This window comes from Xenopus tropicalis, chromosome 3 (assembly GCF_000004195.4).
Source record: "Xenopus tropicalis strain Nigerian chromosome 3, UCB_Xtro_10.0, whole genome shotgun sequence".
Taxonomy (NCBI): Eukaryota; Metazoa; Chordata; class Amphibia; order Anura; family Pipidae; genus Xenopus; species Xenopus tropicalis.
Genome location: NC_030679.2, coordinates 143264013 through 143282395, shown reverse-complemented (window position 1 = coordinate 143282395; position 18383 = coordinate 143264013). Strand labels below are relative to the sequence as shown.

At 44.3% G+C, this 18383-nt stretch overlaps 1 protein-coding gene across 1 annotated transcript in view; it reads right to left on the bottom strand.

Annotated features, from left to right (window-relative positions):
• Nucleotides 1-18383, bottom strand: part of LOC101731169 (mucin-22) — a gene marked incomplete at its 3' end in the record, with an annotated part of 70989 nt that overhangs the window by 27795 nt on the left and 24811 nt on the right. The window contains exon 10 of the mRNA XM_031898253.1: nucleotides 1635-2516. Within this exon, the coding sequence (XP_031754113.1) occupies nucleotides 1635-2516 (882 nt within the window). The remainder of the gene's footprint in view (nucleotides 1-1634; nucleotides 2517-18383) is intronic.

Genomic DNA, 18383 nt, shown 5'->3' with positions numbered 1-18383 from the left:
TGTCCAGAGGTGGTAGTGGTGATCTCAGATCCTGTTGTCTCAGAAACTTGAGCGGTAGTTTGTCCAGAGGTGGTAGTGGTGATCTCAGATCCTGTTGTCTCAGAAACTTGAGTGGTACTTTGTCCAGAGGTGGTAGTGGTGATCTCAGATCCTGTTGTCTCAGAAACTTGAGTGGTACTTTGTCCAGAGGTGGTAGTGGTGATATCAGATCCTGTTGTCTCAGAAACTTGAGCGGTACTTTGTCCAGAGGTGGTAGTGGTGATCTGAGATCCTGTTGTCTCAGAAACTTGAGCGGTACTTTGTCCAGAGGTGGAAGGGGTGATCTGAGATTCTGTTGTCTCAGAAACTTGAGCGGTACTTTGTCCAGAGGTGGTAGTGGTGATCTCAGATCCTGATGTCTCAGAAACTTGAGCGGTACTTTGTCCAGAGGTGGTAGTGGTGATCTGAGATCCTGTTGTCTCAGAAACTTGAGCGGTACTTTGTCCAGAGGTGGAAGGGGTGATCTGAGATTCTGTTGTCTCAGAAACTTGAGCGGTACTTTGTCCAGAGGTGGTAGTGGTGATCTGAGATTGTGTTGTCTCAGAAACTTGAGCGGTACTTTGTCCAGAGGTGGTAGTGGTGATCTCAGATCCTGTTGTCTCAGAAACTTGAGCGGTACTTTGTCCAGAGGTGGTAGTGGTGATCTCAGATCCTGTTGTCTCAGAAACTTGAGCGGTACTTTGTCCAGAGGTGGAAGGGGTGATCTGAGATTCTGTTGTCTCAGAAACTTGAGCGGTACTTTGTCCAGAGGTGGTAGTGGTGATCTGAGACTCTGTTGTCTCAGAAACTTGAGCAGTACTTTGTCCAGAGGTGGTAGTGGTGATCTGAGATTCAGTTGTCTCAGAAACTTGAGCGGTACTTTGTCCAGAGGTGGTAGTGGTGATCTCAGATCCTGTTGTCTCATAAACTTGAGTGGTACTTTGTCCAGAGGTGGTAGTGGTGATCTGAGATTCTGTTGTCTCAGAAACTTGAGCGGTACTTTGTCCAGAGGTGGTAGTGGTGATCTCAGATCCTGTTGTCTCAGAAACTTGAGCGGTACTTTGTCCAGAGGTGGTAGTGGTGATCTCAGATCCTGTTGTCTCAGAAACTTGAGCGGTACTTTGTCCAGAGGTTATAGTGATGATCTGAGATTCTGTTGTCTCAGAAACTTGAGCGGTACTTTGTCCAGAGGTGGTAGTGGTGATCTGAGATTGTGTTGTCTCAGAAACTTGAGCGGTACTTTGTCCAGAGGTGGTAGTGATGATCTGAGATTCAGTTGTCTCAGAAACTTGAGCAGTACTTTGTCCAGAGGAAGTTGTCTGCAAAGATGCAGTGGTCTTCCCCTCGGAGGTGGTAGCTGTGACTGATGCTGATGTTATGGTGTCCTCTGTGTCTGTGGTTGTTGTGTCTTTTGCTACGGTTGTCTCCTCAGTGGTTGGTGAGCTTCCTCCAGTTGTGGTCTCTGCAAGAGTACTTGTGAATTGCTGTGTTGCTGATATTTGTGGGGTAGTTGTGGTTGAGCCCAGGTCTGTAGTAATGTCAGACACTGCCGTTTTTGTTTGTGCAAGTGTTGTGGATTCAGTGGCTGTAGTTGTGCTGTCTGGTAATGTTGTTACCTCTGAGGATCCCGCTGTTGTCGCAATGATGGCTGTTGTCTCCAAAACATTAGTTGTGCTCTTTGCCAATGTTGTTGCCTCTGATAGCGCTGTGGTGGTTTCCCCAGCTGTGGTGTCTGTGGCATGAGTCGATGTCAGTGCCACAGTTGTTGTGTCTACCTCTGTTGTGGCGCTTTCTGTTTCAGAAGTTGTTTTCTCAGCGGTTGCTGTGGTTTCCAGTGATGGTGTTGTTGCCTGGGGAGCAGCAGAGATGCTTGTCATTTCTCCAGCTGTTGACATCTCAGAAGTTAGAGGTGAAGAGGCTGATGCTGTTGTTGCATCTGCGGTGGTAGTTTCAGTTTGTGTGGTGGATTGAGTTCTTGCAATGGTGGTGTCTTCTGCAGTTGTGGTAAACAGTATTGTTGTTGCTGCTGTGCCCACAGCTGCAGTTGCCTGAGAAGTCACAGCTATCCCTTGGGATGCCGTTGTTTCTTCCAAACGCACAATTGTACTCCTTTCTAATGTACTCATGTGTGATGACGCAGTGGCACTTTCCTCTGCTGGGCTGTCTGTACCTAATGTGAAATCTGTAGTTACCATTTCTGCTCCTAGCATTGTGGTTTTACTTAGGTCATCTGTGGTTGTTTCTAGTGGGGCTGTCTCAGCAAGGGTACTTGCCTTATGCGATGATGGAGAGGTCTGGAAAGGTTGGGTTGTAGACCCAGGTGTTGTTGTTCCGTAGTCATCTGCACTTGTTGTTTCTGTGACATTTGTGGTCTCAGTCTCTGCTGTGTCCTGTATCAGTGTTGTCTCTTCAGTTAGGGCATCTTCAGAGGTGATATCGGTGATCTCAGATTGTGTTGTCTCAGAATCTTGAGTGGTATATTGTCCAGAGGAAGTTGTCTGCAAAGATGCAGTGGTCTTCCCCTTTGAGGTTGTAGCTGTGACTGATGCTGATGTTATGGCTTCAGATCTGTTTCCTGTTGCTATCCTTGTCTTCTCATTGATTATTAGGCTTTCTCCAATGGTCGTCTCTGCTATAAGATATTGAAATTAATGTATTGCACTAATAAAGTACAATATTTTCGGGACAGGATTTGCTGTCTATGTTGTGTGTAGGGACCCTTAACTAGAAATATCTCTCTAATAACTTTTTCACTTTCTACTGCAAAATGAGAACTTTGCCTTTAATTTATATCTATATGATTGCTTGCAGTTGGTTTGTTTTGGATTATTTGGCTAATGTTATTCAGGTATTTTTTTTTGTTTAACTCCATATCAAAAATCACTCTCTCTGTGCAATAAGCAGTGTTGTCCTGTCCATTCCTCCCATGTTATATAATATATAAGGTCATTGTATCATGCTTGTAGATTGTAAGCTCTTTTGGGCAGGGCTCTCTTCCCCTAAGCTCTCTTGTAGATTGTAAGCTCTTTTGGGCAGGGCTCCCTTCACCTAAGCTCTCTTGTATATTGTAAGCTCTTTTGGGCAGGGCTCCCTTCCCCTAAGCTCTCTTGTAGAGTGTAAGCTCTTTTGGGCAGGGCTCCCTTCACCTAAGCTCTCTTGTAGATTGTAAGCTCTTTTGGGCAGGGCTCCCTTCCCCTAAGCTCTCTTGTAGATTGTAAGCTCTTTTAGGCAGAGCTCCCTTCACCTAAGCTCTCTTGTAGATTGTAAGCTCTTTTGGGCAGAGCTCCCTTCACCTAAGCTCTCTTGTAGATTGTAAGCTCTTTTGGGCAGGGCTCTCTTCACCTAAGCTCTCTTGTAGATTGTAAGCTCTTTTGGGCAGGGCCCCCTTACCTAAGCTCTCTTGTAGATTGTAAGCTCTTTTGGGCAGGGCCCCCCTTACCTAAGCTCTCTTGTAGATTGTAAGCTCTTTTGGGCAGGGCTCCCTTCCCCTAAGCTCTCTTGTAGATTGTAAGCTCTTTTAGGCAGAGCTCCCTTCACCTAAGCTCTCTTGTAGATTGTAAGCTCTTTTGGGCAGAGCTCCCTTCACCTAAGCTCTCTTGTAGATTGTAAGCTCTTTTGGGCAGGGCTCTCTTCACCTAAGCTCTCTTGTAGATTGTAAGCTCTTTTGGGCAGGGCCCCCTTACCTAAGCTCTCTTGTAGATTGTAAGCTCTTTTGGGCAGGGCTCCCTTCCCCTAAGCTCTCTTGTAGATTGTAAGCTCTTTTGGGCAGGGCTCCCTTCACCTCCTGTATCGGTTATTGGTTGCTTTATATGTTACTCTGTATGTCCAATGTATGAAACCCACTTATTGTACAGCGCTGCGGGGTATGTTGGCGCTTTATAAATAAATGTTAATGATAATGTCTCAAAGGCATTCACATGTGGCTTTTTTCCCAATTCAGCATAAGTAGAGACAGTAGTTTCACTTGTTAAGTAAAAAAGCTAAGCGCCAAGTACAGACCCCTGCGGTTCTCCACTAGCAACACTGGTCCATGTGGTGGAAGATAGTGATGAGCGAATTTTTTCAGCATGCATGGATTTGAAGCATGAATTTGTTTCATGAAACTTCTGTGAAAATTTGCTGTAAAAAATTCTGCCGCGTTCAAAAAAATGCCGTTGCGCGTCAAAAATGGGCATGGGCGTGTCAAACTGGGTGCCATTGCATCAAAAAACCTTGGGCGACCAAAAAAGACACGGGTGACAAAAAAGATACGGGCGACAAAAAGAAATTGTGCGGCAAATGGGTTTTGCAAATTTTTCACCATTTCGCAAATTTTATGGCGAAGCGGGACAGATTCGCTCATCACTAGTGAATGACCAATAATGAAAATCGCAAAACGCATTTGTAGCGTGATTTATTTTTTGTTGCCCGCGTCTTTTGTCGTCCGTGTCTATTTTTTGTCGCCTGTGGCTATTTTTCTGTCGGCTGCATTTTTTTGATGCGACCGCACCCAATTTGACGTGACTGCTCCTTCTTTTACTCGGCTGTGCACAATTTGACGTGACCGCACCTGATTTGACGTGACTGCGCCTGATTTGACGCGACCGTGTCCGATTTGACGCGCCCACTCCCACTTTTCATATTTTTAAAAACATAGAGGGGCTGATTCACTAAAGTGCGATAAAATTTATCGCACACTTTTTTGCGTTAAATTAGACACGATAATTAGCGTGCGATTCACCATAGTATTATCGCATGTGTTAAGTCGCCATATCGCATGCGTTATTTTTTGCGTGACCGCATGCGGTAGTTTTAATGCATGCTATAATTAGTGCGCAGAAAATAATACTAACGCATGATTCACAATCACTTAGGTGCGCTAAATATCGCATTAGGCTATGCGAAAATTAACACCTACTTGAGGCAGGCGATAATTATAGAAAAGTACAGTAAATGAGCTTTTGGCAATAAAATATGGACTTACAGTGTTATTTATTCAAGTCTGTGTTTCCCCCAGAGTGACGCAGCCGCCAGTTTGCAGGGAAATGTTCATTTTTAATACAGTAATTTTCTGCAAGTATTGGCGAGTATGGCTAACATGGCGTGCGTTTATTCGCACAACTATTTATATGCGGCTACAAGTGATGAAATGTTTCGCCAGGCATGGATTCACTGCAAATTTTTGGACGTGCGGTGAATGTTTCTGCAGGGAATTTTTTCATGCGTTTCGCAAACCAATCTGCCAATGGCAAAACGCATGAAAAAATTTGCCACGCAAAAATTCACCGCACATACAAAAATTGACACAGGCGTCAAAAAATAATAGTTGTGGGCAACAATTTTTTTGCCCGCACAAAATTTTTGCCGTTTCGTGGAACTTTAAAAAAATTTGCTAATTTTTCGCCAAAGATAACCAGAACACATTTGCTCATTACTAGTGGCTACTATTTATAAGCATCTACTATTTATATGCTACTATTTATATGCTACCATTTATATGTGGCGACAATTTATATACACTATTAAAAGCTACTATTTATACCCGGCGACTAAACGCGTGCGTTATTTAGCGCATGTACCGGCAAATACCGCTTAAAAATAGTCTTCACGAGTTAAATAACGCATGCAATATCGCGCGTAAAATAGCACAAATCGTGCGAAAAGTCGTGAAAATTAAGACGCGATAAAATTTTTATCGCACTTTAGTGAATCAGCCCCAGAGTAACTAATGGCAGATGTATTTCTGGCACAGAGACCCAACATCAGCCAAAAATACAGAGGAGATACAGTAAAAGAGGTGCAAAATGACTGCCAAACATTAAATGGAATAGTTACGTTCAACTTTAATTTGAACTAAATTCCCAAAATTAATTGGAAATGTCCAATTATATCATCCCACAGAATTAACTAGGGATGCACTGAATCCAGGATTCGGCCAAGATTCTGCGTTTTCCGGCTGGATTTGGATCCAACGGAATCCAAGTGCCTGGCCAAACCCAATCTGAATCCTTAATTTCACGTGACTTGACGTGACATGACTTGAAAATGTAAGTGTTTGTGAAGCCTAGCGAAGCCTTCTGTAGCTCAGTTTACATATGCAAAATAGGATTCGGTTGGATATTCGGCCAAATCTTTTACAAAGGGTTCAGCTGACTGTCTACGGACTGTCCAACATTAAATAGCACATTAATGCCCATCATCAAGTGGCCTAAATGGCCCCCAGCATCAAATTACACAGCTACATCCATCATCAAATAACACTGACCAACCCCATGGGAGTGCTTTTTTTTACCCTAAAATGCATAGGATATAAAAGTATTTACTTCTGTGAGGGGTTCTCCATCCATTTGTGTTTGGGATCAGTTAGCTTAAAGGGGTAGTTCACCTTTAAACATTTAATATGATGTAGACATTGATATTCTGGGACAAGTTGCAATTGGTCCTCTTATTTTTAATGGTTTTTCAGTTATTTAGCTTTTTGTTCAGCAGCTCTCCATTTGTTAGTTTAGCAGCTATCTGGCTGCTAGGGTCTTATTTACCCTAGCAACCAGGTAGTGGTTTAAACAAGAGATGGGAATATGAATAGTTAAGGGGCCCTGCATGGAAAAACAAGTAATAAAGATTACTATAATAATAAAATTGTAGCCTCGCAGAGCAATACTCTTTGGCTGCCGGGGTCAGTGACCCCCATTTGAAAGCTGGAAAAAGGCAGAAGAGAAAGGCAGATTATTCAAGAACTATAAAAAAAATTGATTAAGACCAATTGCAACGTTGCTAGGAATAGGCCATTCTATAATATACTGAAAGTTAATGTAAAAGTGAACCACCCCTTAGATATGTTGTATAGAAAGAGAGGCAGTGGGTACTGACATCCCAGGCACATTATATACAGTGAGAGGCAGTGGGTACTGACACCCAAGGCACATTATATACAGTGAGAGGCAGTGGGTACTGACACCCTAGGCTCATTATATACAGTGAGAGGCAGTGGGTACTGACATCCCAGGCACATTATATACAGTGAGAGGCAGTGGGTACTGACACCCTAGGCTCATTATATACAGTGAGAGGCAGTGGGTACTGACACCCCAGGCACATTATATACAGTAAGAAGCAGTCTGTATTTACAAAACCAGCACATTATATGCAGTGAGATGCAGTGGGTACAGACGGCAGATATTCAGGCCTTGGCACTATAACACTGGCACTGATACACAGCATTGGCTCCTCTGTAACTAGAAATGGACAAACCAATGACAAAAGTAGAGAAAAAAATAGTAAGTGCAAAAAACAACAATACAACAACAACAAATATATAAAAGCACAATGAGCTTTTTTAGGGGGAAAGAGTTAACTTACCCTCCATCTGTTAGGGTAGGGGATAGGGATATTATAAATGTCAGGTGACAAAAAACAATTTTATGTCAGCCTTTAGAACTGTATAGTACCTGTGTATAGCGCCTGTATATTGTACCTGTGTATAGTACCTATGTATAGTGCCTGTGTATAGTACCTGTGTATAGTACCTGTGTATAGTGCCTGTATATTGTACCTGTGTATAGTACCTGTGTATAGTACCCTGTGTATAGTACCTGTGTATAGTGCCTGTGTATAGTACCTGTGTATAGTACCTGTGTATAGTGCTCTGTGTATAGTACCTGTGTATAGTGCCTGTGTATAGTACCTGTGTATAGTGCCTGTATATTGTACCTGTGTATAGTACCTGTGTATAGTACCCTGTGTATAGTACCTGGGTATAGTGCCTGTGTATAGTACCTTGTGTATAGTACCCTGTGTATAGTACCTGTGTATAGTACCTGTGTATAGCACCTGTGTATAGTACCTGTGTATAGTGCCTGTGTATAGTACCTGTGTATAGTACCTGTGTATAGTGCCTGTATATTGTACCTGTGTATAGTACCCTGTGTATAGTACCTGGGTATAGTGCCTGTGTATAGTACCTGTGTATAGTACCCTGTGTATAGTACCTGTGTATAGTATCCTGTGTATAGTGCCTGTGTATAGTGCCTGTGTATAGTACCTGTGTATAGTACCTGGGTATAGTACCCGTGTACAGTGCCCGTGTATAGTACCTGTGTATAGTACCTGTGTATAGTACCTGGGTATAGGACCCGTGTATAGTACCTGTGTATAGTACCCGAGTATAGTGCCTGTGTATAGTACCCGAGTATAGTACCTGTGTATAGTACCCGTGTATAGTACCCGTGTATAGTACCTGTGTATAGTACCCGAGTATAGTACCTGTGTATAGTGCCTGGGTATAGTACCTGGGTATAGTACCTGTGTATAGTACCCGTGAATAGTACCTGTGTATAGTACCCGTGTATAGTACCCGTGTATAGTACCTGTGTATAGTACCCGAGTATAGTACCTGTGTATAGTGCCTGGGTATAGTACCTGGGTATAGTACCTGTGTATAATACCTGTGTATAGTACCTGGGTATAGTGCCTGGGTATAGTACCTGTGTATAGTACCTGTGTTTAGTGCCTGTGTATAGTACCTGTGTATAGTGAATGTGTATAGTACCTGTGTATAGTACCCGTGTATAGTACCCGTGTATAGTACCTGGGTATAGTGCCTGTGTATAGTGCCCGTGTATAGTACCCGTGTATAGTACCCGTGTATAGTACCCGTGTATAGTACCTGTGTATAGTACCCGTGTATAGTACCCGTGTATAGTACCTGAGTATAGTGCCTGTGTATAGTACCTGTGTATAGTGAATGTGTATAGTACCTGTGTATAGTGAATGTGTATAGTACCTGTGTATAGTACCTGTGTATAGTACCCGTGTATAGTACCTGTGTATAGTACCTGGGTATAGTGCCTGGGTATAGTGCCTGGGTATAGTACCTTTGTATAGTGCCTGTGTATAGTACCTGTGTATAGTGAATGTGTATAGTACCTGTGTATAGTGAATGTGTATAGTACCTGTGTATAGTACCTGTGTATAGTACCTGTGTATAGTGCCTGTGTATAGTGCCTGTGTATAGTACCTGTGTATAGTGCCTGGGTATAGTGCCTGTGTATAGTGCCTGTGTATAGTGCCTGTGTATAGTACCTGTGTATAGTGCCTGTGTATAGTACCTGTGTATAGTACCCGTGTATAGTACCTGGGTATAGTACCCGTGTACAGTGCCCGTGTATAGTACCCGTGTATAGGACCCGTGTATAGTACCTGTGTATAGTACCTGTGTATAGTACCCGTGTATAGTACCCGTGTATAGTACCTGTGTATAGTACCCGAGTATAGTACCTGTGTATAGTGCCTGTGTATAGTACCTGTGTATAATACCTGTGTATAATACCTGGGTATAGTACCTGGGTATAGTACCTGTGTATAGTACCTGTGTATAATACCTGTGTATAGTACCTGGGTATAGTACCTGTGTATAGTACCTGTGTATAGTGCCTGTGTATAGTACCTGTGTATAGTGAATGTGTATAGTACCTGTGTATAGTACCTGTGTATAGTACCCGTGTATAGTACCCGTGTATAGTACCTAGGTATAGTGCCTGTGTATAGTACCTGTATATAGTGAATGTGTATAGTACCCGTGTATAGTGAATGTGTATAGTACCTGTGTATAGTACCCGTGTATAGTGCCTGGGTATAGTACCCGTGTATAGTACCTGTGTATAGTACCCGTGTATAGTACCTGTGTATAGTACCTGGGTATAGTACCTGGGTATAGTGCCTGGGTATAGTGCCTGGGTATAGTACCTGTGTATAGTGCCTGTGTATAGTACCTGGGTATAGTGCCTGTGTATAGTACCTGTGTATAGTACCTGGGTATAGTACCTGTGTATAGTGCCTGTGTATAGTACCTGTGTATAGTACCTGTGTATAGTACCTGTGTATAGTACCTGTGTATAGTACCCGTGTATAGTACCTGTGTATAGTACCCGTGTATAGTACCCGTGTATAGTACCCGGGTATAGTACCTGGGTATAGTGCCTGGGTATAGTGCCTGTGTATAGTACCTGTATATAGTGAATGTGTATAGTACCCGTGTATAGTACCCGTGTATAGTACCTGGGTATAGTGCCTGTGTATAGTACCTGTATATAGTGAATGTGTATAGTACCCGTGTATAGTACCTGTGTATAGTGCCTGTGTATAGTACCTGTGTAAAGTACCTGTGTATAGTGCCTGTGTATAGTACCTGTGTATAGTACCCGTGTATAGTACCTGTGTATAGTACCCGTGTATAGTACCCGTGTATAGTACCCGTGTATAGTACCCGGGTATAGTACCTGGGTATAGTGCCTGGGTATAGTGCCTGTGTATAGTACCTGTGTATAGTGCCTGGGTATAGTACCTGTGTATAGTGTCTGTGTATAGTACCTGTGTATAGTGAATGTGTATAGTACCTGTGTATAGTACCTGTGTATAGTGCCTGTGTATAGTACCTGTGTATAGTGCCTGGGTATAGTGCCTGGGTATAGTACCTGTGTATAGTACCTGTGTATAGTACCCGTGTATAGTGCCTGTGTATAGTACCTGTGTATAGTGCCTGTGTATAGTGCCTGTGTATAGTGCCTGTGTATAGTACCTGTGTATAGTACCCGTGTATAGTACCCGTGTATAGTACCCGTGTATAGTACCCGTGTATAGTACCCGTGTATAGTACCCGTGTATAGTACCCGTGTATAGTACCCGTGTATAGTACCCGGGTATAGTACCCGTGTATAGTGCCTGTGTATAGTGCCTGTGTATAGTACCTGTGTATAGTACCTGGGTATAGTGCCTGGGTATAGTACCTGTATATAGTGAATGTGTATAGTACCTGTGTATAGTGCCTGTGTATAGTGCCTGTGTATAGTACCCGTGTATAGTACCCGTGTATAGTACCCGTGTATAGTACCCGTGTATAGTACCCGTGTATAGTACCCGTGTATAGTACCCGTGTATAGTACCCGGGTATAGTACCCGTGTATAGTGCCCGTGTATAGTGCCTGTGTATAGTACCTGTGTATAGTACCTGGGTATAGTGCCTGGGTATAGTGCCTGGGTATAGTACCTGGGTATAGTACCTGGGTATAGTACCTGGGTATAGTGCCTGGGTATAGTGCCTGTGTATAGTACCTGGGTATAGTACCTGTGTATAGTACCTGTGTATAGTACCTGTGTATAGTGCCTGTGTATAGTACCTGGGTATAGTACCTGTGTATAGTACCTGTGTATAGTACCTGTGTATAGTGCCTGTGTATAGTACCTGTGTATAGTGCCTGGGTATAGTACCTGTGTATAGTGCCTGTGTATAGTACCTGGGTATAGTGCCTGTGTATAGTACCTGTGTATAGTACCTGTGTATAGTACCTGTGTATAGTGCCTGTGTATAGTACCTGGGTATAGTGCCTGTGTATAGTACCTGGGTATAGTGCCTGTGTATAGTACCTGTGTATAGTGCCTGGGTATAGTGCCTGTGTATAGTACCTGTGTATAGTGCCTGGGTATAGTACCTGTGTATAGTATCTGGGTATAGTACCTGTGTATAATGCCTGGGTATAGTGCCTGTGTATAGTGCCTGGGTATAGTGCCTGTGTATAGTACCTGTGTATAGTACCCGTGTATAGTGCCTGGGTATAGTGCCTGGGTATAGTACCTGGGTCTAGTATCTGGGTATAGTACCTGTGGGAGTGGAAGGATACAGTATAGTACCTGTGGGAGTTGAAGGATACAGTATAGTACTTGTGGGAGTGGAAGGATACAGTATAGTACCTGTGGGAGTGGAAGGATACAGTATAGTACCTGTGGGAGTGGAAGGATACAGTATAGTACCTGTGGGAGTGGAAGAATACAGTATAGTACCTGTGGGAGTGGAAGGATACAGTATAGTACCTGTGGGAGTGGAAGGATACAGTATAGTACCTGTGGGAGTGGAAGGATACAGTATAGTATCTGTGGGAGTGGAAGGATACAGTATAGTACCTGTGGGAGTGGAAGGATACAGTATAGTACCTGTGGGAGTGGAAGGATACAGTATAGTATCTGTGGGAGTGGAAGGATACAGTATAGTACCTGTGGGAGTGGAAGGATACAGTATAGTACCTGTGGGAGTGGAAGGATACAGTATAGTACCTGTGGGAGTGGAAGGATACAGTATAGTACCTGGGAGGGGGATGAAATCTGCAGCAAAAGTTGAGAGTTGGTTCTCAGGTAAAGTTACAGCTGCAGATTCTTCTTTTCAGTCTTCATTTTGCTCTGCCTTCAGTTTGTAACATCTCCCGAGCCCTGACTGCATCTGTCCTCTGATTGGTCAATTTTACTGTCCGTCAAGAAAGCTGTGCTCTGATTGGAGAATCCACAAGAAGAAATATCTTATCAGAGCACAGCTGAACCGGAGCTTGCAGGAGAAAATTTCCAGGACAGAGCAGAAAGGGAGAAAGGGAGTGAGGGTTTTTTTTTGTTTCTTTTAAGGTGCCCAGCAGGTTTGGGGAGGCTCAGCCTTTAGCCTTATTGATAATCCGCCAATGGGCTCATCTTTTTGTTCATCACAAGCAGAGTAGGGCAAGCAGTGTATAAACTATATGTACATGAAGGCAGGACGTACCACTCACTAAGCCAACCCTACAGTTTGTATCAGAGGCCGGAACCTGAGGTGTGTCTGTAGGTAGTGATGTAGCGAACATCGCCGAAAATGTTCGCGAACCCGTTCACGGACTTTCGCCAAAACTCGCGAATATTCGCGAACTTTGCGAACCTCATAGACTTCAATGGGAAGGCGAACTTTAAAAACCTAGAAAAGCCATTTCTGGCCAGAAAACTGATTTTAAAGTTGTTTAAAGGGTGCCACGACCTGGACAGTGGCATGCAGGAGGGGGATCAAGGGCAAAAACTTCTCTGAAAAATACTTTTTAAAAAAAACGCCAAAAAAACCCGCAAGCTATTCCTACGTATATGCATAGGCGATAAAACGAAGCGAAAAAACGGGCGCCAAAAAAAACCGCGGCAAACCCAAAGTGGTGAACATTGGCAAAAGTCCGCGAATTTGCGCGAACACGAACACCCGATGTTCGCGCGAATTAGTTCGCCGGCGAACAGTTCGCTACATCTCTATTTGTAGGTGCCATTAAGAGGCCAGACACGGGTACGCTTTAGTGAGAGAAATGCGCCTGCTGTAAATTTGTGATTTTCCCCAAACAATTGAAATGAAAAATTGTCTGGAGAAATGAGGTGTGTGGGAAAATAGAATGGGGGAGGTGCTATAGATAATGCCGTGCAAAAATGGCTGCTTTCTATTTATAATGGTATACAAAAAAGAGAGGGGGATTGATGAATGCACATTCCCTGGCCCCCTGTTTCATAAGTAAATTATCTACGCTACTACATGTATTTACAAACAGGGGTTTTTAGTTACAAAGTTACTGGGGGCTGTGTGGCATAACAAGTTGTATAAGTTGGAGGGAAAACATGAAATATTCTGGTTATGCTTAAATGCCCCCCCTGCCCCCCCTGCCTGTTGTAGCAAATGCTATGGGTAGGTTAATCTTTCATCTAAGTGTGTATTGGTGTAGCCAGCCGGCTCTGTCTGGCCCTTCCGATGTAATTGCCCCCTACTGTGAGGGCACACAAAGCCACACCCTGTAACAGAATACACATAGTTACCCCCTTGTGAGAGCAGTGCTCTGTCTGGTGAATGCAATAGACTAAACTGGGCATGCTCACTAGGTAGCTTCCCATACAAGGCCGGATTTCTATCCGGTGCGCCCCGAGGCCGCCCCTGTGGGAGTCCCCCATGCGCATGCGCAAACGCGCACCCCAGTACGCATGCGCAAACGCGCACCCCAGTACGCATGCGCAAACGCGCCCCCAGTGCGCATGCGCAAAGCGCCAGCTCCTCATTGCGCATGCGCGAACGCTCTTTCTAACTCCCATACGGAGCAGTGGGGAGAGGTCCCGACTGCTCCGTATGGGAGCAAAATTTAAAAATGTTCTTGCAGCGGGGCGGCATGCCACCCCTAAACTTCTGCCGCCCTAGGCCCGGGCCTTTGTGGCCTCTCCACAAATCCGGGCCTGTTCCCATAGGCCCAGTGGGATTAGATATGATTGGCCCCTCTGGAAGCTGCCTTTGGAAGGAATCAAACCCTGTTTTGCTTTTACCCCCCCATAGTGCCCCCATAGACAGTGCCCCCATACACAGTACCCCCCCACAGAAAGTGCCCCCATAGACAGTACCCCCTATATACAGTGCCCCCAATTGAGACAGTACCCCCCATACACAGTACCTCCTTCTTCTTCAGCGGCTCCTTGCGTGGAGGTGACAGGCCCTTTTATAAGGTTGCGCCCCGTGCGTACATGTGACGTCAATATGCACGGGGCGCAACCTTATAAAAGGGGCTGTCACCGCTGCACAAGGAGCCGCATACGCAGAGGAGCCGTTGAAGAAGAAGGAGCGCCAGCGCATTCTGCTTTCCCAGATACTTTAATGAATGTTCCGCATTTCCGTAATCTATTACGGAAAAGAGGGACATTCATTGAACTATCCAGGACAGCGGCATGCGCTATTAAAACTGGCACTGTCCTGCGGAAAGCGGGACAGTTGGGGGGTATGCTCTCAATCAGCCATAAGCCAACAACCAAGGGTGCGCTACATTTATATGGTATGTTGATTCTCCAGATGTGATAGTAGGTGGAGGATGAAGTTATAACATTCCCAGGCTGTTTATAAGGCCAGTGTCCACCTTTAGAAGATGGGATGGGCAGCCTGGGACACAAATTAGTTTTGGTTGCTTGACAACATGACAATTCAAACAACAGATACAATGCACAAATACGTGTTGCTATGGGCATTTGCCCTTTCTAACTAAAATGAGACCTATTTATTAACTGAGAGGCTTTCCTTGGAATTTAATGTCACGCAGGGATTTTGCCCCATTAGACATTAGCATTCCATTTGGAGATAATATTTAACATGAAAGATAAGCGAGATGCTGAATCAACTTGAGAAGAGCAGAAAAATCAGTGCAATACAATCAATAAAGCTTGTGTTATGAATATTACAGTAATTACAGGAAATGTGCGACCTATGTTATTTAGTTTTATGATTAGATAGGAACTTCTTGGCTAGATTTGCTTTGATTCTGCTTCTAAAGAGTTTATAGTGTAGTTTTTATTACTAAATGACACTGTTTACCTAGAAAATAATTCCCTCTGCCATTTAACCTTTTATTCTTGAACCAACAAATGTATTTGTAGCTGTAATATTGGTGTGTAGGCGCCATCTCAGTGCCTTGTGCCTGAGTCTGAGCTTTCAGCCAGCGCTACACATTAGAACTGCTTTCAGCTAACCTATTGTTTCTCCTACTCCCATGTAACTGGAGGAGTCCCAAGCCAGACTTGGATTTCTTACTATTGAGTGCTATTCTGATACCTACTGGGAGCTGCTACCTTGCTCCCTTCCCATTGTTCTGCTGATCGGCTGCTGGGGGTGAGGGGGGGGGGATATCACTCCAACTTGCAGCGCAGCAGTAAAGTGTGCCTGAGTCTGAGCTTTCAGCCAGCGCTACACATTAGAACTGCTTTCAGTTAACCTATTGTTTCTCCTACTCCCATGTAACTGGAGGAGTCCCAAGCCAGACTTGGATTTCTTACTATTGAGTGCTATTCTGATACCTACTGGGAGCTGCTATCTTGCTCCCTTCCTATTGTTCTGCCGATCGGCTGCTGGGGGTGAGGCGGGGTATCACTCCAACTTGCAGCGCAGCAGTAAAGTGTGCCTGAGTCTGAGCTTTCAGAAGGAGCCAGCGCTACACATTAGAACTGCTTTCAGCTAACCTATTGTTTCTCCTACTCCCATGTAACTGGAGGAGTCCCAAGCTGGACTTGGATTTCTTACTATTGAGTGCTATTCTGATACCTACTGGGAGCTGCTATCTTGCTCCCTTCCCATTGTTCTGCTGATTCGCTGCTGGGGGTGAGGGGGGATATCACTCCAACTTGCAGCGCAGCAGTAAAGTGTGACTGAGTCTGAGCTTTCAGAAGGAGCCAGCGCCAGAACTGCTTTCAGCTAACCTATTGTTTCTCCTACTCCCATGTAACTGGAGGAGTCCCAAGCCGGACTTGGATTTCTTACTATTGAGTGCTATTCTGATACCTACTGGGAGCTGCTATTAGCCTATTATTATATTAGTTAATGTTTACGAATGGTTTTAGAGTTTTTTGGAAAGTCCTCTTTAAATTAATAGTGGTTACCCCAGAGCATTAATCACTGGAGTATACACATAATAATGAAATGGACCAGTCAAAATGGATCCATATGAAGTCATATGCAGATAATAGGGTTGTTATGTGTTCTTCATGATCCTTTTAATTACCAGCAACTTAATCTACAGTACAGTAGATCTGCTTATTTGTTTGTAAGGTCAACAATTGGATCATAAAATGGGGCCTATTGAGACCTGTCAGATGAGGATTGGATAAGGCTTAACGGTCTGGAGGGACCAAGTCTGCAGAGTTTTTGGCCCATAGAAAGCCACCATAAGTCTTATTTGTTTTATAGACTTCCCTTTAACCATGAACATGGTCGATAGCTTTATGAGACCCGGGTCTTCCCCTACCTTTCTCAATAATCTCCAACACATTCCAAACAAGAGCAATATTACTTTTTATGGGTTAGTGAGGTGTCATTTAGTGCTCCAAAGAAAATGGAGATATGAAGCAGACTTTGTATGATGAAAGAGGGCACGCTAGGCCGCGCTACATGGAGTGAACTGCACGCACACAATAATGAGCTTTATCTCTAGGCTGATAGGGACCTGGCAGCCTGGTGTAGTAATAAACCATGATACTATCATGTGTGGTGTAATGTTAGTGGCACACCCATCCCAAGCAAAACAGTGTGATTTAGGGTGAAGCCACATGGAGCTATTAATAGCAGATACTTTTTCATGGTAGAAAATCCCCTGCCATAGACAATACTCTATGGGTGAAGACACACTGAGCTACTAGAAGCAGCTACTTTTTCATGGCTACTAAACTCCAGAAAATCCCCTGCCATAGACAATACTGAGAATTGCCTCTGCTAAAACACATGTAGGGACAATTATCAGTAATTGATCAGCATTGTCTATTTTAGTAGCCATGACAAGTTGCTGCTACTAGTAGCTCTGTGTGTCTTTACCCTAAGCAGGGTTGGACTGGGGGGTGCAGGTGCCCCCACTGGCCGTGTCCCCTAACCCCCTCACAGGGCCCCCCGCCCGATGCCCTCCCCTGAGCGTGTGTAAATTTGACGCATCAGGTCGGGCAGGGGGATCGCTGGCAAGGGTCGGGTCTGGGATTTTTCCCGGTGTCCCGGTGGCTAGTGCTGAGCGGTATGACCAAAAATTTATATCACGGTATTTTTCAAAATTATATCGGTATCACGGTATTTGATGGTATTTTTTTTCCCCCATGCATGATTAGGTGACCACCCCAAACACCCGCCACCCGCACCCCCCCGCCACCCCCGCCACCCCCCCGCCACCCCGCCACCCCCCCATCCGCACGCAGCCCCCCCACCCCCCCATCCGCACGCACCCCCCCACCCCAAACACCCCCCATCCGCACGCACCCCCCCACCCCCCATCCGCACGCACCCCCCCACCCCCACGCACCCCCCCCACCCCAAAAACAATGGCACATAGGGATTCCCCTGTACTAAGAAGGATATCCCCTTGATTTAATTATAGGCTGTCTCAATAGAATAAAGCAATGCCAGTCAAGGTATTTCCCTGAATTAGTACAGTGCAACAGGTGTTGCCCCTTGGTTTCATCATAGCCTATACTAATAGCCAGTGTCCAAAATTGAACACATGAGTTCTAATTAGACATACATAAAGTAACTAAAATATTCAGTTTCCAATCACCACTACAGTATAAGAAACCAAATCATTCTATCACTATCCCCTACTATTCTATCAACAGACATAGTAACATAGTAAGTTAGGTTGAAAAAAAGACACACGTCTATGAAGTTCAACTTTAGTGCCTATATAAAACTGCTAGTTGGCCTAAATCCCCAGAAAGCATCTTCTCCATCAGGCATGCACAGAAGGCTTTCCTATTTGACTGCCCTATAGTCAGAGAGATAAGGAGAGCTGAACAGGAAGAGGGGGCGGGGCTTCATGCTGTACCAGGAAGTAGAGGAAAGAGCTGGAGATTTCAATTTATAAACCAGATCAGACTGAATGCAGGGAATAAGGTATGTTATTCTGGGGGTTGTTTAGAGTAATCTTACAGATAAAAGAAAAAACAGAGTTTCTAAACAAAAGTAACCAAAACGATACAAGTTATTAACCTTCTCTTATATACATTCTCTTTAGTTACATATTCTGAATCACTGGCATTCAGTGTATAACCTGTTTCACTTCTATTTTTGCCCA